At 30.3% G+C, this 21,976-nt stretch overlaps 2 protein-coding genes across 2 annotated transcripts; one reads left to right on the top strand and one right to left on the bottom strand.

The window, feature by feature from the left end:
- Positions 1 to 14,144: 14,144 nt before the first annotated feature.
- Positions 14,145 to 14,804, top strand: LOC21404932. Its single transcript, XM_010089281.2, has one exon. It carries the CDS (start codon positions 14,175 to 14,177, stop codon positions 14,802 to 14,804), a length of 630 nt encoding a protein of 209 aa, XP_010087583.1. The 5' UTR covers positions 14,145 to 14,174.
- A 3,131-nt stretch (positions 14,805 to 17,935) lies between these two features.
- Positions 17,936 to 20,199, bottom strand: LOC21404933 (small nuclear ribonucleoprotein SmD1b). The gene is made up of 5 exons (XM_010089282.2): positions 20,004 to 20,199; positions 19,853 to 19,886; positions 19,635 to 19,711; positions 18,408 to 18,599; positions 17,936 to 18,310 (listed from the first exon to the last, which is right to left on the bottom strand). Exons 2-5 carry the CDS (start codon positions 19,864 to 19,866, stop codon positions 18,246 to 18,248), a joined length of 348 nt encoding a protein of 115 aa, XP_010087584.2. The 5' UTR covers positions 19,867 to 19,886; positions 20,004 to 20,199; the 3' UTR covers positions 17,936 to 18,245.
- Positions 20,200 to 21,976: the final 1,777 nt, after the last annotated feature.

The raw sequence follows: 21,976 nt of genomic DNA on the forward strand, positions 1-21,976 counted from the left end.
TAAAAAATATATATTTTTGTTGTTCTCCTTAATATATATATATATATATAAGAATAGTCTTTAATCAAGCACTTAAGAGTTATGCCTCACCAGTCAGCACATTTAATATTAACCATTAAATTTGAATTCAACAGCTCTGATTTAAAGTCAATGAACCCAATTGTTTTCATACAAGGTCAAGGATAAGCTCTTTGTGTAGGCAAAACTGTCATGAAAGAATAAAATAATAAAAAGGAGTAAATAAAAGACAAAATATTAAATTAACGCTTGTACATCAAAAGGCATCAACAAATTGTATTATTTTGTTTACGATGTACTCAGGTGCAGCTTAGTCACCAAATTATTTATAGTACGAACCTGATTATGTGGCCAATTTCACAACTATGTTGTGAGTCTCCAATTATACCACTTTAATTAGACTATGTTCTTGATCACGGGGCCTATTTACTGTTTTTACATGTGCTCGCTATAACTTACCAGCATCTCAAACATTACAAGGCCTCATTCACTTTGTGAATTCGAGACCTCGTTCACTTCGCGGATTTAAATTTTTAATTCGAGCTGAGATATGATATTTTTTTAGAGTTTTTCACTGTAACAGAAAAAGTTAAATGTGATATTTTTTGAGAATTTTTTACTGTAAAAACTTAAAATTGAAAACTCAAATCGGTGAAATGAACGTGACATAAATCTTTATACAAGTTGTATTACTTTTCTGCCCTGCGCCGAATAAGATAAAAATTTCTTATCTAACACCATCCTGTCACCTTCTCCGGTTGTACTTAACTCTCAAAAAAAAAAAATATTGCGTAAACATATATAATATTTGTAGGCTGATGGAGACTTGGCCTATATGTATGAATATATAAACATTGTTTTAACATCAAATCATGGTGAAATCAACTTAAAATTAATTAAAAATTATATGAATATACCGAGAAAGGAAAAGGACAATTTTATTTACACCCTATATTTTTTATAAGAGTTTTTCTTATGCACCTTTTTTTTAGCCTACCGACGGATCATGAAAAATGTAAGGATTGTCTTTTATAATAAAATTTAAAAAAAATTATAATTTTATTTAAGTTCACATTTTTTTACGTTTTAATTTTATTTAATTTTATTTAAATTATAATTTTAACATAAATTATAACTCAAATTTAATTTAAAAATTATATTTAAGTCACACTATAAAAGAATAGGCCGTTTAATTTTTGTTTTTCTTGACTTTCGATTTGAACTTCAGCGTTTCTACAATTTCTCCCATAGTAGATTTTTTTTTTTTCAAAGAAAACTATTATCACTCTTCCCTTCTTTTTGTTCCTCCGTAAATTAACTGTGGGGCCCACATCATTAACTCAGTTAGATGTCACGAGAGATCGTCAAAATTACGGCGACACGTGTATAAAAAATTTTAAGGCCACTTTAGCATCTTTTATTTTAACACAATGCGTGCACGTACACGATAAAGCCATATACCCGTTCTTTGAGATCCAATAAAATTACATTTACGTTCTGTTTGATTTGAGTTTTATTATAATAAAAAAATTTTAAAAATAATTATATTTAATTTTTTTATGATAATAAAAAAATTTTTATATAAAATTATATTTTAATTTAAATTAAAATTTTAAATCAATAAACTAAACGGTTTCTCCTTAATATATATATATATATATAAGAATAGTCTTTAATCAAGCACTTAAGAGTTATGCCTCACCAGTCAGCACATTTAATATTAACCATTAAATTTGAATTCAACAGCTCTGATTTAAAGTCAATGAACCCAATTGTTTTCATACAAGGTCAAGGATAAGCTCTTTGTGTAGGCAAAACTGTCATGAAAGAATAAAATAATAAAAAGGAGTAAATAAAAGACAAAATATTAAATTAACGCTTGTACATCAAAAGGCATCAACAAATTGTATTATTTTGTTTACGATGTACTCAGGTGCAGCTTAGTCACCAAATTATTTATAGTACGAACCTGATTATGTGGCCAATTTCACAACTATGTTGTGAGTCTCCAATTATACCACTTTAATTAGACTATGTTCTTGATCACGGGGCCTATTTACTGTTTTTACATGTGCTCGCTATAACTTACCAGCATCTCAAACATTACAAGGCCTCATTCACTTTGTGAATTCGAGACCTCGTTCACTTCGCGGATTTAAATTTTTAATTCGAGCTGAGATATGATATTTTTTTAGAGTTTTTCACTGTAACAGAAAAAGTTAAATGTGATATTTTTTGAGAATTTTTTACTGTAAAAACTTAAAATTGAAAACTCAAATCGGTGAAATGAACGTGACATAAATCTTTATACAAGTTGTATTACTTTTCTGCCCTGCGCCGAATAAGATAAAAATTTCTTATCTAACACCATCCTGTCACCTTCTCCGGTTGTACTTAACTCTCAAAAAAAAAAAATATTGCGTAAACATATATAATATTTGTAGGCTGATGGAGACTTGGCCTATATGTATGAATATATAAACATTGTTTTAACATCAAATCATGGTGAAATCAACTTAAAATTAATTAAAAATTATATGAATATACCGAGAAAGGAAAAGGACAATTTTATTTACACCCTATATTTTTTATAAGAGTTTTTCTTATGCACCTTTTTTTTAGCCTACCGACGGATCATGAAAAATGTAAGGATTGTCTTTTATAATAAAATTTAAAAAAAATTATAATTTTATTTAAGTTCACATTTTTTTACGTTTTAATTTTATTTAATTTTATTTAAATTATAATTTTAACATAAATTATAACTCAAATTTAATTTAAAAATTATATTTAAGTCACACTATAAAAGAATAGGCCGTTTAATTTTTGTTTTTCTTGACTTTCGATTTGAACTTCAGCGTTTCTACAATTTCTCCCATAGTAGATTTTTTTTTTTTCAAAGAAAACTATTATCACTCTTCCCTTCTTTTTGTTCCTCCGTAAATTAACTGTGGGGCCCACATCATTAACTCAGTTAGATGTCACGAGAGATCGTCAAAATTACGGCGACACGTGTATAAAAAATTTTAAGGCCACTTTAGCATCTTTTATTTTAACACAATGCGTGCACGTACACGATAAAGCCATATACCCGTTCTTTGAGATCCAATAAAATTACATTTACGTTCTGTTTGATTTGAGTTTTATTATAATAAAAAAATTTTAAAAATAATTATATTTAATTTTTTTATGATAATAAAAAAATTTTTATATAAAATTATATTTTAATTTAAATTAAAATTTTAAATCAATAAACTAAACGGATCATTAATTTTTTTTTTACATGATATACCAATAGTCCAAACAAAAAAGGTGCACCAAAAGAACTCCCATTTTTACTAGAGTACAGTACATCTATTGTACCTCTTTTTCACTTATCACATATTTTTTTAATATTATTAAAATACGCAAATAAAATTACTTTTAAAAGCAATAGTATTTTTAAAAAAACACTCATTACACACTCCAATATTAGATGGACTAAAGAGAATCCTACTTCTGTAGAATTACCATAACTTGCGGGAGATACAGGCTGAAGTGCATGATTATTTCTTCAAATCATTCGATGGTGTCGCATCAATGACGCAGAAATATGCCTCCGCAAAGCACTAGCTGACTTGCATGACAATTGGAGAAAAATCAGCTGTGGAGGAGATATTTTAGGCCGTTGAGTTGATTTAAATTTTTAATTTAAGTTGAAGTATGATTTTATATAAAAATTTTTTATTATAGTAAAAAAGTTAAATATCATTACTTTTAAAAGTTTTTTATTGTAACAAAATTTAAATTTTAAATTCAAATTGATAAAATAAATTGAGTCTAAATAAAGACAATACCAAAAAAATATACCTTATAAAAAACCGGTATTTTTGTAATATTAAACGGCTCGTTTATTTCACCGATTTGAGTTTAGAGTTCGAGTTTTACTACAGTAAAAATCTCTCAAAAACAGTCACATCTAACTTTTTTATTACAGTAAAAAGCTCTCCTATAAAGTCACATCTTAACTCAAATTAAAAACTCAAATTAACGAACTAAACGAGCTCTTAGTATTTTTGATAATGTTCTCTATATAGTTAGATTTTATTTATTGGTAGACTTATTTTTTAATTATAATTTAGATATTTTGTTGCTTTTTTAAAATTTAATTGATTTTTTAATCAATCAGTATGGTTTTACCCTTATTTGTTTTTTTATCCTCAGGTTATTATTTCCCCCGTTTTTTATTTTTGAATTCAGTCATCTGGGTGCATTTCTCTTTTTTTTTTCCATGTTTTTTCATTTCCATCTTCCGTTCTGTATTTCACGTTAATCGTTGGTAGTTGATTTGTGTTCATCATCTGGTTGTTCCTTTGTGTTTCGTTGTTGCTGATTGGTCGGTAGGTGCATTTTTTGGCGTTTATTTATTATTAATTTTTCAATATCATAAAACTTATATTCTTTAAGATAATGTACATTTTATAACTTATAAATCTTTAATATAATTATGTTGTCCTTATGATAATGTCTATTCTCTTCACTTACACGCATACTGAAATTTATAAATCTTTATCGTAACGTTGTCATTTTAATAATTACAATTATCGTATTACTTTATACTCAATTTTTTATAATGCTATTGTCATTAAAATAATAAAAATGAGATGTTTTTTTTTTTATTTGTTGTTTTGTTTACTTGTTTATAACTTGTTTATATTTTTATCATAATTTTCACCTTCCTTCATATAATGAAAATAGATTGATTGCAAACTCATTTTTTCAGCATTTTCATTGTTTTATTGCTTACAAAATCATATTTTAATAAATTATGTAGGTGCTTTTTTTTAATTTTTGTTTGAAAAAAGTTTCCTTTTCTTAAAATAACTAGGTTTTATTAAATTTAATTGTTTGACCTTTTGTATTTAAATCTGAATATTTATTATGCTAACTTTCCTATTTTGTTGATCTTTTAGGCTTTTTCCTTTTATTCATTATAGGAGGATATAAATATCTTTATATACATGATAGTAGTAGATAGTTTTATAAGTAAACAAAAAAGTAATGCATTTTTAGACACGAGGTGCTCATAATTGACATATGTGTAAATAACCTATAGTTATAAGTTTCGTAAGAGAATTAAAAGTACATTATGAAAAAGAAAAATCAAGTGTATTGCTCCGACCCAATCCTTCCATTATATACATGTTTCTTCTATTTGGAGAAGATTATCGGTGATGGTTCATAAGTAAAGAAAATATCTCCTAATTTAAGGCATTTTGAAGTAAAATCTAAGAGTAAAATTGTGTGGGGTTCCAAATCGAAATATATCATATCAAGTGAAGGTGTGTATCATTATAAGTTGTCTAATAGTTATAGTTCAATTCAAAGTATGATCAACGAGTATGTTAGGCCGTAAGAGATGTGTGATTGTAAGAGTCGTCAATCTTTTTAAGGCAAAATAATCAAAATAAAATAAACAAAAATAGTAGAAAATAAGCCAATATGAAAAGCTTAAGAAAATATATAGGCTAATTTTTAGTTATAGAAATTAATATGCCATAACTTGTCAAGTTATGGTTCATAACTAGATAAGTTATGGACAAACTTGTCAAGTTATGGTTCATAATCAGACAAGTTATGGTTCATAACCAGACAAGTTATGGTCAAAAATTGTGAATTATGGACAATAACTTATCAAGTTATGGTTCATAACCAGACAAGTTATGGACAAAAATAATAATTTGACCTATTTATTAATTTATGTAAACTATTGACCTATTAATTTTAATTTATCTCAAGTCTTAACATATTTCTCTATTTCTCCCTAAAATTAATTGTGCGGTCCGCATCACTTGAGAAGGCCATGGTTTGTGGCCCAAAAGGTAAAGTCATCAATGTTTACAAAGTCTGAGCTTGGTTAGCAACTACTCTTCTCTAAATTTAGAGTTTAATGCTCACAATCTTTAATTTCTGTTTAATTTTTTGCCTTAATTTTAATTCATTTTTTGAGTTATTTGTATAGACGTCTTAATCAGCCGTAAAAAAAAAATAAAAAATATTTATAGAAAACAAAATCACAAAAATATCTGAGTACATCGAGTGTACCACATCATTTTACTTATTTGGTACACTCATTCAACACAAATGTAACATTTAAACATTTTTTCTATATCAACTTTCTATATTAGTGTTTCTCTTTCCTAATGTATATTGCATTATGTGTTGAGTCAAAACCACTCTAATTATTCTACTAATTTCCTTATTCTACTCAATTAAATTAAAAAAATCTCTTCCAAATTAGTATTATTTATTTTGTTTTTTTTTAACAACGCTTGCTAAATTTTATTTTTATTTAAAAAAAAAAATAAAACTGGATGATCTTGTCCATTTGCCTATTTTGTCCAGCGCTTCAAATGTAACTAGTAGAAATCCTCGTTCCAAAAAAAAAAAAAAAAAAAAAAAAAAAAAAAAAACTCTTGTATCATTTTTGGCACTCAAAACTCGTAATGCATGACAACATAAGGTGCCCATGGGCTCAAATTTTTTACAGGGACATGAAATATCATCATTGGTTGCACTAAAGTTCAGCTCATATACTAAAGTTCAACTCACATAAGGTGCCCATGGATGGTCCCGTTCATTTCACCGATTTGAATTTAAAATTTGAGTTTTGCTACATTAAAAAGCTCTCAGAATCAGTCACATCTAATTTTTTTGTTCCAGTAAAAAATTCTCACATAAAATCACATCTTAACTCGAATTAAAAACTCGAATCAGCAAACTAAACGTTCATCACAAACTTCAAAGGTGAAGTTATCACGTAAAGCCAATTCTTGGTCCATAAACGTTGTAAAATTCGCTAGTCTCGTCCTCACTAGATACTACTTTTTCCTAGTAAATTATCACCATCACATTCTCTATTGTTGAATTCAATATATATTATCTCCAAGTTCCATGAAATCTGTAACAAAAGCATATATAAACTTCATCAATTCTAATCTGTTAAGGTTATAATAAACATGTATGAACCAAATGACGCGACAAATATATATATATATATATATATATATAATACACACAAGAATAATTCATAATCAAGTTCCCCAAGGTTTTTTAAAAGAACAATTAGAACCTTTTTGAAAAAACCTTCATTAGGTATTAGAAGTATAAATACCTTCCTCAATTTCCCTGTTGCTAGGTGTTAAAATCTATGTTTATTTTTGGAAGAGATGTCTTTCTTGTCTTCTTTTTAACTTTTCTGGTAAAATCTAGAGCTGTTAGCCCTTTTAGTGCAGATATATGGAAGGCATACAGTTCCCTGTGCTCAATGAAATTAAAAAAAGCAAGACTCGTATAAAAAAACAAAATAAATAATATTTTAGTAATAAAAACAATTATCTAAAGTTAATTTATTAAAATAAGTAAATTTGATAGAATAATTAGGATAATTTTAACTCAACAATTATTGCAATGTACATTAGGGAAGAGAAAGACTAATATAAAAAGCTAATATAGAAAAGTTGTCCAAATATTAGCAATAGCAGAAATGACTAAATTAATTCCATAAAAAAATAAACGAGTAAATTAACATTATTTAAAACAAAATTAGATTTTGACTTTTTGATTCAAAAAATTATTCCACTTAAATATCCATTAACTATGTTCATTTAACTAATTTCAAATTAATTCATATAAACTATTAATACCGGCAAGCCTTCGTGATAGATCAAAGCAAATGGCCAGTTTCAACTTGCAAGGAATCGCTTGTGGGCGGAGCGGTCTTCGGTTAAGTCACCTCCTTTTTTGCGGATGATAGTGTGTTTTCAGTAAAGTAGAAAATGAAAGTTGATGAAAATGGCCAAATCATGATAATATATATTGGTCGCCCTCAATTGTTGGCAAAAACGTCAAAAGAGGAGGGCCCGTTTAGTTCGCTGATTCGAGTTGAGATGTGACTTTATGTGAGAGTTTTTTACTGTAACAAAAAAGTTAGATGTGACTGTTTCTGAGAGCTTTTTACTGTAGCAAAACTCGAATTGGTGAAGTGAACGGGGTTAATGGCTCAAAAGGGAGAGTATGAAAGAAGTTACAAGTGTGGGGAAGATTTGTTATTTTCCTTTTCTTTGGGAGCTAAGGAAATTCTTATGCAATGAATGTGTTTAGACTTCTATTCTATTCTAGTTATTTTACTTTATTGTTATGGCGAGCTATGATTTTCAGAGAGAGTCCACACTAGATCAGGTTTATCTTATGATTGTTGAGAAAATATATCGGGTGCGTTTAGAACTAGTTCTAAAATGATTTATTTTTTGTATGAAAATGAAAATGAAAACGTTTTCAATCTTAGACATAAATCATTTTTAAAAATGTGTTTAGTAGTTTTATCAAGATATTGTTTTTAGTATAAAAAATCCATTAATATTTCTCTTTCTTTCTCTCTGCTCGAGAGAGGAGAAAACGAAAATAATAAATAAAAAACGACTAAAGTCGTTTTTCATTTATCTCTTATTTTACACTACACCAAAAAATCATTTAATTTTTATTTTTTATCTTTATTACGTCAAACACTATTTTAGAAATGTTTTCATTTTTTTTCCTCAAAAAACATAAAAAATAAAAATTGGATCAATTTTAAACACGGTCATCGATTCCCATGTGATTAAGGATCTATGCCAAGTATTCTCGCTACATAGAGGTACAAATAGTATGTACCTATTTAACTGTCGTTTTTCCAATTCTTCTCCGCTCACCCTATTTTATTGTTTTCCCACTTCAGGTTGAAAAGCTAATTAGAGCCTGGTTGGTAAGCTGATTCAAGTAATTTGAATTAAAGAGATGGTTCAAATCAGTGTTTGGCAAGGCTTTTTAAATTTTGATTTAACATTAATTTGATATTTTGAACAAAAAAAAAAAAAAGCTTTATAAATTTGAGTTTACATCTCTACTTGTTTTTAAGTGGTTTGAACCAAAACTTAAACCATTTTGTTTTAACTTTCTATTTCAAAAAAAAAAAAAAATGAAAGTTCAAACTATATATGTTTTGAACCTGTTTACTAACCGGACCCTTTAAGTTGCACGAGACTCGAACTTCGAGACGATAATTTAGGCCTCGTTCCTTTTGCTGATTCGAGTTTAGAATTCGAGTTGAGATGTGATTTTATGTGAGAGTTTTTTACTGTAGTAAAAAATTAGATGTGATTGTTTGTGAGAATTTTTTACTGTAACAAAACTCAAATTCTAAACTCGAATTAGCGAAACGAATGAGGCCTTATGTTATTTGTTATTTAATTCGCAGTTAGATTGTATCTTATCTATAGAAGATTGTATCTGTACAACAATATTTTCTCGGTATTACAAAGCTTTGAGAAAAGCTATATAACTTGGACTGTAAATTATTACTACTGTTTTTAAAAACTTTGAAGCGTATATGATATATTTTTTTTTCAAAAAATTTTATGATATTTTAGATTTTTTATAATAAATCTGGTATATTTAATTTTAGTTGCACTTGGTCACCAATTATCGCGGGTCGGGGCGTGACAAACTAATTCAACATTTCATCAGAGATAATAGGATTATGATTAAATTATGTCATGCATTATGCTTTCTTCCTTTAAAAAATTGTAACATGAATTATTACGTATTTCGTAGCATATATATCTTTTTTTTGTTTTGTTTTGATAAAGCTGTAGTGTTTCCTTCAACGAAAGTAAATATTAAAACTGTATGTCTTGTAGAAATCAAATTTTATTAATAATAAAACAACAACAACAATAATATTAATAATAATAATAAGTAATTCGTTTTGATGAACAAAATAATAAAATCATTACTCCTACGAAAGAATAGGAATCGAGCTCTACAAAAAAAAAAAAATAAATAAATAATTAAAAAATTAAAAAAATCTTCAGCTATTCAAAAAACTTATATGCCCTCTAATATATGTTCTTTTAATTGATTGTTGAAGTCTTGACTCTTTAAAGCTTCATATCTTTTACAAGAAACCACACAAAAATGTAGACGAAAGAAACCCCAAAAAAGATTTATGTGAACAAAACCATGAAAAAAAAATTGAACCACGACCACTTTAGATTAAAATTTTATAAGTCGGCATATGAATGTTTTCAATACTAAATTTGTAGAAGAACGGATCCATTTTCAAAATTTTGATTTAACTCAAGCTTGGAACATTTTATTGCTTCGCCGTGACCTCAATATCATAGTGTGAACAGTTACTTGTGGCGTTTAGTTTATAGATTTAAACCATGTGATTAGAACTATTTTTGATTTATGTGTATTTTTTGTGAGAAAAAATACTGTAACGAACCACGAACCATGATTCGAATCAGAAAACGAATCTAGGTACCAAACGGACTCGAATTATTCTGCAAATTTCTTAATTATCTTTGGTTGACTAAACTTTTGATGACTAGATTAGAGGAAAACTTTTTGCGACAGCAGATATCCATCCCTTTTTAGTTCTATTGGTGAGTAAATATTGAAATAAGACATGTATAATAAATTAACTAATGTGGATAAGCACTTTTTTTTTTTTTTGGAAGATGGGTGGATAAGTACTCTCTGTTTAGCGAATATAGTGATAAGCATCAAGAAAATGGTTATACTTTTATCACCAACGTGTGAACCATTATTCATTGCTTACTTCACAGCTGAATATAAATTTAGAAGTATAGGACAAAAAACTCGAATCCCTTCTCTTAGCTAAAGCTATTTAAGCGTTGGTAAACAAAGTGCCTTTAGATCTCTAGTCGATACAATAATCTTTTGCTAATAGCTTTTTTTTATATTTTGAAGTCAAAATTAATCTTTTAGAACATAAAGCTTTTTTATGCTCAAATTCAGAAACGTTGATAGGCGAACTTTAAACAAAATTGTTAGTTTTTTTTTTTTTTTTTAATGCTTGGAAAATAAAATTACTGTTAGGGAATCTTCCATTGACGTACCAATAAGGGCATGCCACATGTCCCAGACTGTTATTTGACTAGGATCGAGATCGAAGGTTCAAGATCTTGATCCAAACACAACCCAGGCCATTGGGGAATTACTCCGAGACTTTGAGCTTGAGACCGAGTATAGATGGGGATCGAGGATAAAATTAGAGCCCGTTTGGTTTATAGATTAGAATTATTTTTGATTTACGTGTGTTTTTTATGAGAGAAAATACTATAGCGAACCATGAATCATGATTCGAATTAGAGAACGAATCCTCCAACCAAACCGACTCAAAATAGCCAACGACACGTGTTGGATTGACAAGACAGCTCCTGAAGACGAGTGTCCCATTATCATGGCGACCATGCCACGCGCAAAGTGACGACAGTATGAATATGGGTAATGCACGTGCTCAGGCGAGGAACCTTCTTGGGGACCTTCTAAAAAGAAATGTTCTGCGAGTTTTAGGTCCCGTTTGGTTGGAGGATTCGTTCTCTGATTCGAATTATGATTCATGATTCGCTACAGTATTTTCTCTCACAAAAAACACGTAAATCAAAAATAATTTTAATCTCATAATTCTAATTCATGAACCAAACGAGTTCTTAATCTCAAGAGAATGTGACGTGTCATGATTAAGAGAAATCAAAAATATTCATCTGATCAGGACATATTATAAATAGAACGCTAGCCCTCTTATGGAGGGGACTTTTTGACTGCTCTTACTATTACTCTGCCAAAATATTTCCCCAACTCTACCTGAGTTGAGCGTCAAAATGACTTTTTCAGGCCAACCCCTAGCGTCCCCCAAAGGCGGAACAACCAAAACACGACGGAGCAAGTGGAAGAGCATTGATGTTTTGGAAGTTGCACCTATAATTACTGCTTAAAACAATTGGGCAAAACACAAATAAACTCTTACTTAAAGCAACAAAGCTAGTTCAAATTACAAGCATGCTTAACGAAAACAAAAGGCAAAAGCTAACTCGGTGTAAAGTATTCACGCGGTATTATCTATTAACAATGAGCACTACCGGGTAAAATGATTGGATAGCTCCAAATTAAAGGTACTGATCTTTATCCTTATCAATAACATTATTAATATTGATGGTGACAAAATTCCAACTCTGACTTTTACAGGACACATATCTCAATAATATTGTTATTACGGATATAGTTGAGTGAAAATGAACATGTTGGCAAGTTTTTCTTTCCTTTTTCTTTCGTTTTATGATTTGCAAAACGAGAATAATATCTTTTAGGGAGAAAAAAGTTTGATGAAGGGTTATATCGAAGAGAAAACTAATCTATTGTTAAAGACTTTTTTTTTTTTTTTTGGCTAAAGAGAAGATCAACAAATTAGAGATCAAGAGTGAACATAAAAATAAAAAAATAAAAAAAACAAACCACACTTTTAAGAGTAACATTAATATGCATGTGCGTGTGTGTGCATAATTAAGTTGCAAGGGTGATACAATTTTTTATAGAATGTAATATACACACTAACATGAGGAGTTTGAATGTCAATATAACACTAATCACATATATAAATATTAATGACATGCTAAATTAAATAACTTTAAAAGAAATACAAAGAATGTAAACTAAGGCATCGTTCATTTCACCGATTCGAGTTTTCAGTTTTAGGTTTCTACAGTAAAAAGCTCTCATAAAATGTCACATCTAATTTTTTTCTGCTACAGTGAAAAGCTCTAAAAAAATGTCACATTTCAGCTCAAATTGAAAACTCGAATCTGCGAAATGAACGATACCTAAAGTTATCAATTATCCTTTACGTCAATTCCTTGTGTCATATATGTATGTGTGTGTAAAGTCGTTAATTGTGCCTTCTCCGATATTTTTATAATATATAGAACACCACCGCTTTTCTATAAGCATTTTCTATAAGCAGGAAAAGGAAAATGAATAGAAAAAGAAAAGAAAACCCCCGGGGATAACAAGTTGAAATTTGGATCGAGAAAGAAGCAATTCAAAGTCCAAAAATGTCGGCTAAAATATGAAATATTTACGTTTAATATGTTGGACGGAATTAGTGGAGCAAAAATCTACGTAAGAATCCTCTGCAAATCGATCGATTAGTGGGCAACCCACATGACATATTAACAATTCTGTGCCGTATTCGTAGAGAAAATCACTGTTTCCACAACTTGCAAATTCAGAATCGTCTTTGGATTATCCAGCCCTTCAAGAATCTAAGGGACAAAAGGAGATAACAATAATCCATGTGTTGCACATCTTACACGATTCACTTCATGTCCAATAATACATTATAATATTGCCAATAACTGTAAGGGCTTGCATGGGAATATACTCTTTCTTACTGTCTTATAGATAAGGGCATCTTTTTTTTTTTTTTTTTTTAAGATTAATTGTAAATTTGACCCCAGAAAAATAGAAGTTGTCTCACTTTATCCTCTATAATTCAGTAACGTACCTCTTTTATTAAAAACAAGTCAATAGAATAATATTAGAATATCAACTCTAATTCTAACTTTTATGTCAACTTTTAAGTTGTCATTCTTATTAATGTAACAATCTTTTAAACACTTACCTACTAATAAAAGAGTGATAACTCATGAGTTATTACAAAAATTAGGATTATAGTTAATGACCCTAACATTATTCAATTACAAAAATTGGGAAATTGGCGCCTGAGCTTCTCATAAATTGCCAACTTTGGTACTTCTACTCAATGAACACAATTTTCTTATGGTTTTAATCTCACGAAGGATATGTGACTGCTTTATGAAGGGTAATATGGTAAATATAAGTAAAATCGACTTTTAAAGTTTTATGAAAAGCTTGGGGCCAGCTTTGTTTTATTTTTAATTATGGGGTCAGAACGAGATAACTCTTAGAGTGCGTTTGATTGGTGGATTCGTATCCTGATTCGAATCGTGATTCGTGATTTGTTATAGTATTTTCTCTCATAAAAAATACACGTAAACTAAGAATAGTCATGAATTATGATTCTAAATCTATGAACCAAACGTCCCCATCTTTTAGGGCCAATTTCGAAATTAATTTAAAAAAAAAAAAAGAAAAAGAAGAAGCAAACACCACCCGAGTACATATCTCACTATAAATTACCTCTCAAACTAACGATAGTCATTACACAAAAACGAAAGAGTCGTACTACTACTACACCAATATCTCTCATCCTCTTTCTCTCACTCTGTAATTTTAAGAACACAAAACAGTTGATGGATACTCCTAAACATTTCTCTTCTCTCACCTGTGAATTGAAAATCAAACAAGCAACATCCGTACAGTCCAAACCCAAAACCAAACTATTTGTAAGAAGCTATCTTCCTTTAGGGAATTATAGCAACAAAACATCAAATATTTGCCTCGATACCCGAGAGATCCCTACAGAAAACGACAGCGTTTGGAACGAGTCCTTCTCGTTGGAGGGCTGTGGAACGGAGGGTTCCATGGACATCTCAAAACTCAAGCAAGAAAGCTTAGTTCTCGAGCTAAGGATGAGGAAAACAATGCCAGTTTTTGGAGCAATTTTTAATCTTGGGAGCTCCAAAATCTTGGGCATGGCAGAGATCCCACTGAAGGAAGTTCTTGAGTCGCCAAACATGGTCTTTGACAAGTGGGTGACTCTTGTTGCGACACGTGGACGTGTGTTTGAGGGTGTCAAACCAGCTAAACTGAAGGTGGAGATAAGAATAAGGGTTTTGAAAGATGTGGAGATGTTGGAGAAAAAAAGGCTTAGAAATATGGAGAAGAATTGGGACGAGTGTGGGTGTAAAGATGGTCATGATCATGGTTGTTCTTGTGATGATTATGATGTTTTTGCATTGGCCGGTCTAGGCAAAATTTAGCCTTATTTTGCACGAAATGATTTAGGTTTTTGTTGGATCTAACATTTTTGTCTTTTTTTTTTTTTCTTTTCTCTCTTGTTGGATTTTAGTTACCCAATTCATATTTTTCCTTTTCAAAACTGGTTTATTTTATATGGACTTGTATTTGAGTTTGGCGCGTCATGAAATTCTCTAGCTTTGTTACTGTGTAAATAAATTTAATGAAGGGAAATTGCAGCATATATGGCTGGAAAAGCCAACAAATGTTCGGTACCTGATCACTGTTTTCCCAACTGTTTACTAAATAGCTCAATTTCTGTCCAAATTTTATATCTAAAATTTAAAATTTACTTCTTTCTCTCATCTCTCTTCTTGTTGGAATTTTTTTTTAAAAAAGAATTCTTTGAAAATTCATATGATACTATATATACAAGTGTTCGCGGTTAGTTTGGTCGATTTCTGAGTAAAAATATCAAAAATAAAAACTTTTTGTTGATGGTTTGGACGGTTTGTTATCTTAAAGAAAAAGCCAAATTAAGCCAAGTTGGTTTGGGCAATTTGTTTTGACCATAGTTTAGGTTTATGCTTAAAAAAGTTTTTGGATTATTGTCTGTTAGTCCTTGAACTTTTGGCATAGTGACATTTTAGTTTTTGAATTTTTGTTTTTAGTATATTAATCCATAAACTTTTGATTTTTGATAGTTTTGATCATTGACACTAAAATTAACGAATGATTTCTGAAATTTAACGTAGATAATCATATTCTCATAACATAATAATTAAAAATCTTACATTAGCAGTTACAGTAAATGTGAAATGTTATAGTTTTCAATAGGTTTTAGTAGTAACAAGAAAAAAAAAATTTCATATACCACAACTCTTTCTGCAAAATTTTAGTTATCACACGATGAATATATGATTATGTTTGTTAAATTTTAGAGATCGTGTGTCAATTTTAATGTCGGGGACCAAAATTGTTAAAATAATAAAAGTTTAGGGACTATTATGCCAACATTAACAATTGAGTGATTAAAATATTACTATGCTGAAAGTTCAGAGACTAAGAACCCGTTTAGTTCGCTGATTCGAATTTTTAATTCGAGTTGAGATGTGACTTTATGTGAGAGCTTTTTACTGTAGCAAAAAAGTTAGATGTGACTGTTTCTGAGAACTTTTTACTGTAGCAAAACTCGAATTCTAAACTCGAATCGGTGAAGTGAACGGGACCTTAACAGTTTCAATTACCTAAATTTTTGACATTGGACAAATATGCAATTTTATTCTTATGAGTTCAAAGTTTACCGTTTAACTCCAACACAACGACACTTTCTTCTTAATAACATGCTTATGAAGAAAGTGTTGGGTGAGAGAAATATTTCAGGAAAAAGAAATGATGGTTCTAGTTTGACGATGGAAAAAGAAGTGTTGGGTGACCATTTTTTTCTTTTTTCCTTCCAAGTAGTTTTACTATAAATATTCTTTCATAAAGTTTTTTGTGATATGAAAAAATGGATGGAATATAATGCTATATGGATTATGGACTTTTAAGTCCTAAGTTTATTACATTTCTGATTGTTTCATATGCGTTTTCCTTCATATATGTGTTGTAATTCAATTCTTTTTCTTTTTGTTTATTTGTCCCTCTAACATTGTGGCGGATTGATCAACTAAATTAAAGTTATTGGATTCATGTTATGGCCAATTTTCCCTTTCCTCTTTTGCAATTTGTTAAACAAGGGGACAACAATACTTTAGGATTATAAGCGGCCATTTGCTGTATAATTAATGAGAAAGGATTGGAAAAATATAATAAGTTTATGTGGGTGCAACAGTTACTAAACTTGCTACGAAATTGGCAAAAACAAAAAAGTTCAGAAAAAAAGGGCTCACATTGTTGGCTCAAATTTCTCTACCCGCTCACCAGCCTACCCACCACGCCCCGCCTCCAACCCGCCTGCCATCCGCCAAATCTGCCCATGCAGACAACTTGTCCTTGGTGGTGCGTTAGCGCATATTGTAAAAATATTTTATAGCCTGTTTGGTTGAAGGGTTGCCATGAGTTTAGACCTATTATGAATCAAGACTGTTTAGTAAACTTCAAATGGTGGCAGTATTACATAAGTAAGCTTTATATTTAGATATAAAATGAGACGCAAGTTTTTACTAAAAAAGTAAGGATTAATTACAAAAATCCCTCCCTGAATTATACCTCTATAACACTTTACTTTTTGATCTTTAAAACGTAATATTTGTTCTTCCTGAACAATAAAATATTAATTAAAAAAAACCCCTCCTTTAAGTTTTTAACTAAAATTGACATTTAATTTATTATTTTGAGAGTATTTTGATAATTTAATGGTTTAAAATTTAATTTGAATCTAAACTAATTTAAATATTAAAAAAAAACATCATAAATTTTTTTATTGTACCAAAAAAATTTCATAAAATTTTTAACTTACATTCAATCAATAATTGATGTATCATAATTAAAAGTTTAAATTTAAATTAATTTTAAATTCAAACTAAAATTTTAAACCATAGAACTACCAAATACCCCAAAATAACAAATTACATGTCAATTTCTCTTAGAATAAGACCTAACAAAAAGACTTTTTTTTTGTTAATATTTAATTATTCAAGAAAAATAAATGTTACGTTTAGAAGGACAGTATTACAAGGAGTATAATTTAAGAAGAGTTTTTGTAATTAATCCAAAAAGTAAATAGAATGAGACATAAGTTTTCGGAGGGCGGGCGGTTAGTCCTTGTCTAAATCTAACTTCAACTCCTCTTTTTTATCACTAATTCCTTGGCAATACACAAATCATAAGCAACTATACGTTTTAACTTTCTGCTCATCCAAACAACGTTTATTAAAGAGACAACAACATTCTCTGCTTATATAAGAATTCACCGCCACGCTTAACTTTTACAGGGGCTTTGACACTAGGAAAACTATTTGAAGTTTCTACCATAAGCATGCAAGCTGCTTCATTCTTCAAAGCAATTCATAAAATTAACAAATACTACATTGTATAACCCGCCCCGCCAACAGTGATTTTGGAACCGCTATCTACTTCTCACACAATAATTTATCCGAAAGTATCTCATTCAAACAAAATTAAGTCAAAAAGCAGAGCTTTAAGTCTGATATCATGGTAAGATCGATCAAACTATAATAAGACGGCATAAATCCATGAATTGATGCTTTGGTAATAGCAGCTGTTGAACGATCTGGTCACCCAAAACATAGGGAGTACTAGTTCTCTTTGAATCAACATCCAAAAGTAAACACTACAAGCAAGAAATGATGAGTGTCAAATCACCAGGCAGATAACTAATTGAAGTAACAGTGATGTCACTCCTTTGATACCTCTAATAGGATCTCCGATAAGTTCTCCCTTACAACATAGGTGTTTTTACATAAACAGGTGCCTAAAAAATTGAAACCAGCGCCATGCATCTAACGGCCGCCGCGGCCACGTCCCCTTCCACGTCCACGTCCACGACCACGTCCCACAGGCCTCCCTGAAATTTAGGAAAACAACTGAAAGATTAGAACAAGAAAAATTTAAACCAGAAACAGAAATAACAACAAATAAGAGAAAACGTTTATTCCCTATACCAGCAGTGGGCTTCTTTGGCTTGACCCTAGGCGTCTCTTCTACCAGCAGAGTCTCAAGATTCAAGCTGTCAGGAAGGATGTAATATCTAATATTGTTACCCCTCACGCTGAGATGGTCTAGAGTCACTGGGTTCTTCCCCTTCAAAGTCAGTTTCACGGTCTTCAAATGTGTGTTCATACTGATATCCACACCTATACTCAACCAGTATATCTGCCAATTAGAATGGTAGTAACTTGCCATAATTGAATTCAAGTTACGAGTTGAATAAAGTTCACAAGGACCAAGCAAAATCTTTTACCCCGAAGGCATGCAACGACAAAATATTAACCTGCCTTGTCAACTATATTGTAGATATTACATAAAGATAGGAAATGCAAGAAGACAAAACTTATCAAGTTATACTTCAACATATTCCAGAGATTATAAGGGCATTCACACAAATTAACTGCATTTGTACTCGGTGGTTGACTACAAGCAGGGAGTTCAAACTATCTCATAAAGACATTACGTGAACAGACATCAGAAATGAATTTAACCCCGACTGCTTACAAAATTGGCAGCTAGTTCTTATATACGTAGAAAGCTCTTGTATCTCATTTGCATAAGCTGTTGTATAAAGTTTGCTGGCATTCAGATGCTTTTGTATAGCAAAGTTATTCTTGGGGCAAACATAAAAGGGACATTAACAGCCTTAAAACAGAAACGAATTGACTGGTAGAATTTAGAAATTAGAGAGAAACACCTTCAATGACCACACATTCTTGCGTGTTTCATCAATCCTATATTCTGGGATACTTTCTCTCTAATCTCAATGTGATGACAACAAACACTAGGATACATATACCAAATTTGAATATGTTTAAGCCCTGTTCAAGGCAATAGAGTGCATTCCCCAAACCCTAAACCCTAATCCCTAGAATTTCAAATTTCGAAAATAGACTACTGGCCATTTGATTCATGGGTTGAAATCAGTGATTTTGATTCTGAATTCTAATTGTGTGAGAGAAGCTATTAACGGAACTTTTTTTATTCAAATTTTTTTACAAGAGACTAGAATCAGCATCATGGGTTCAAGTCAGTGAACTAAACTGGCCCTACATATCTTAAACCCTAAATGTTATACAGAGTCTAATGGAATACATACAAATGAATGCCAACAAAATTACAAGGTTTATGGACAGAATTTAAATTAAAAGAAAAAAAATGGGAGTGGGAAAGAGAGAAACCTGTGATGGTGCCGTGTACAACGGTGCCGTTTTTGAGTTCAATCGACACTGTCTCGTTGTTCAACTTCATCAAGAACCTGCTCATTTTCCATTTCAAATTCGAAAAAAAATAAAACGAAATTATTACGAGAAGCAAAAGTAAAAAGCCGTCAAAAAATGGATTGAAAACAACAAATTGAGAAAGAAAAATAATTTTTAAAAAATAATTAACGACTGACCTAACGAGCTTCATCTTGGAAGCTAGGACTTGAACTAAAAAATCACCACAAAACCCATCGGTCAAGCAAATCCAAACAAGTCTCAGAAAATAAAATTGCCAAAAAGAAAATTGAAAAAGAAACAAACAAGTACGAGATCTGAAGAGATTACCTTCGGAAACAGAAACACGACCGAAGAAGGAAAAGAAGAGAAAGGCCTCAGACGGCGGAGATGGAAAATGGAGGAGACGGAGGAGCGGCGAGAGAGATGGGTTTTATATAACCCTGGCCTCTCGGTCTGGGGGGTTTTGTTTTTTGAAATTGTGAAAATGAACCCGAGATTTTCACACAGGATTTTAGAACGAATTTTAGGGCAACCTGCAAACCTATTAAAGGGATGTATGGAGGATTATGTATTATGTATTTTCGTCTTTTTCGTTTACAGCATTGTATTTTTGAGAAATTACAACTTTATCCCGTTGAGGTTAAGCCTTCGTTTATTTTATAAGTTTGAATAGAAAAATTTAAACATAAATTTAAATTTATGAAAGAAATACTGTAATAAAAAAATTTAAACTGTAATTTGAACTTATAAAATAAACATGAGCTAAATTTAATTTCATATTCGTCCCTTAAGTTATCTGTTCAAATTAGTGATGGTATGAGGGCATGACAAGGCCGTGACGGTAAATGACTTCTCATTCTCATCCTTAGAGATGCAAGAACGGGTTGGCCCAGCCCGTTCTCCTTAAACCCACAAGGGCCGTGGGCCGGGCCGGCCCAGCTTATAAAATTTATAGGTCGGGCCGGCCGGCCCGTATAAGAATTATCTCAGCTCAGTCCATACCATAGGCCAATTTTTTGTATTTATTTATTGTAATCTGATACTAATACTATGAATCGTCCGAATTCAATCAGTGACATCATATAAATTCAACCGTAGAAATTCAACTTCTACAAGAATACTTATAATATCATAAATGAAATATTATTAATAGAATTTTATAGTACTATTGTTGGACTAGAGTCATCTTCAGGTGCCTATAATATCTTTATCAAGAAAGTTATACAAAATCTAGTTGTCTCCAGCTTCTTGCCAAATAGAAGGTGCCTCAAAACTTTCAAATTCAATAAATTTATCTTTATATATTTTATGCATATTTACTTATTTTCTCTTCTTCTTGGTTTTCTACGGTATTGTAATTATTTTCTTTTATAGTGAAAGCATATTAAAGATTCTATATCATTAATGAGCGAACTTCTATACAATTTTTGTATGTCTTTGTCTTTTTTTCCGTTATTTATTCATTATGATGTCTTTTTTTTCGGTATTTATTCATTACGATCAGATATTGACACCGTGAATCGTCCGGATTCAAACATTAACCTCACATAAATTCAACTATAAAAATTGACCCTCTACAAGAATACTTATAATATCATAAATGAAATATTATTAATAGAATTTGACAGTACTATTGTTGGACTATAGTCATCTTCAGGTGTCTATAATATCTTTATTGAGAAAGTTATACAAAATCTAGTTGTCTCCACCTTCTTGCCAAGTAGAAGGTGCCTCAAAAGTTTCAAATTCGAAAAATCTATCTTTATATATTTTATGCATATTTAGGTGTTCCCTTTTCTTGAAAGGATGATATTCCTTTCATGATAGTACAATAAAACATACATACAAAAAATCTAGTCGTCTAACCCTTCTTGCTAAATAGGACGTGCCTGGAATTTTTAATTCGAAAACTCCATTGTTGACAATGACAAAACTCTAAAGGATGATTATTTTCCTTTCATGATTAGTAAATGAAACAAACGTATCAAAGTAATTTAGATAAAAAAAAAAAAAAGTAACACAAGATAATTATTCTCTATTAGAATAAATTTGATTCTCCTTCCTTACAGCTAATATTGCATAAAAATTAGTAATTAGTAAAATTTTAGATTTAAAATTCGTAATAACATTGATAGCATAATTACATTATGTCTAGGTGGGTGATATATAGATTAGCTAAGTAGGAAAGAAATGCTTACTTACCCTTTCACCAACCAAAAAAAAAAAAAAGGCTTTCTTAAGTGAAAAAGAAAAAAAAATCAGGAAGGATGACGTTGGAAAATAGGGGACTTAAAAGTCAA

Source organism: Morus notabilis, unplaced genomic scaffold, assembly GCF_000414095.1.
Source record: "Morus notabilis unplaced genomic scaffold, ASM41409v2 Scaffold697, whole genome shotgun sequence".
NCBI classification, from domain to species: Eukaryota; Viridiplantae; Streptophyta; class Magnoliopsida; order Rosales; family Moraceae; genus Morus; species Morus notabilis.

Excerpts from the sequence above, each read along its gene's own strand:
- LOC21404932 (XM_010089281.2), top strand. The coding sequence starts at position 14,175 with ATGGATACTCCTAAACATTTCTCTTCTCTCACCTGTGAATTGAAAATC.
- LOC21404933 (XM_010089282.2), bottom strand. Across the intron at positions 18,600-19,634 it reads TGTACACGGCACCATCACAG|GTGTGGATATCAGTATGAAC; the intron begins GTTTCTCTCTTT and ends GGTTGAGTATAG. Across the intron at positions 18,311-18,407 it reads GCCAAAGAAGCCCACTGCTG|GGAGGCCTGTGGGACGTGGT; the intron begins GTATAGGGAATA and ends CCTAAATTTCAG.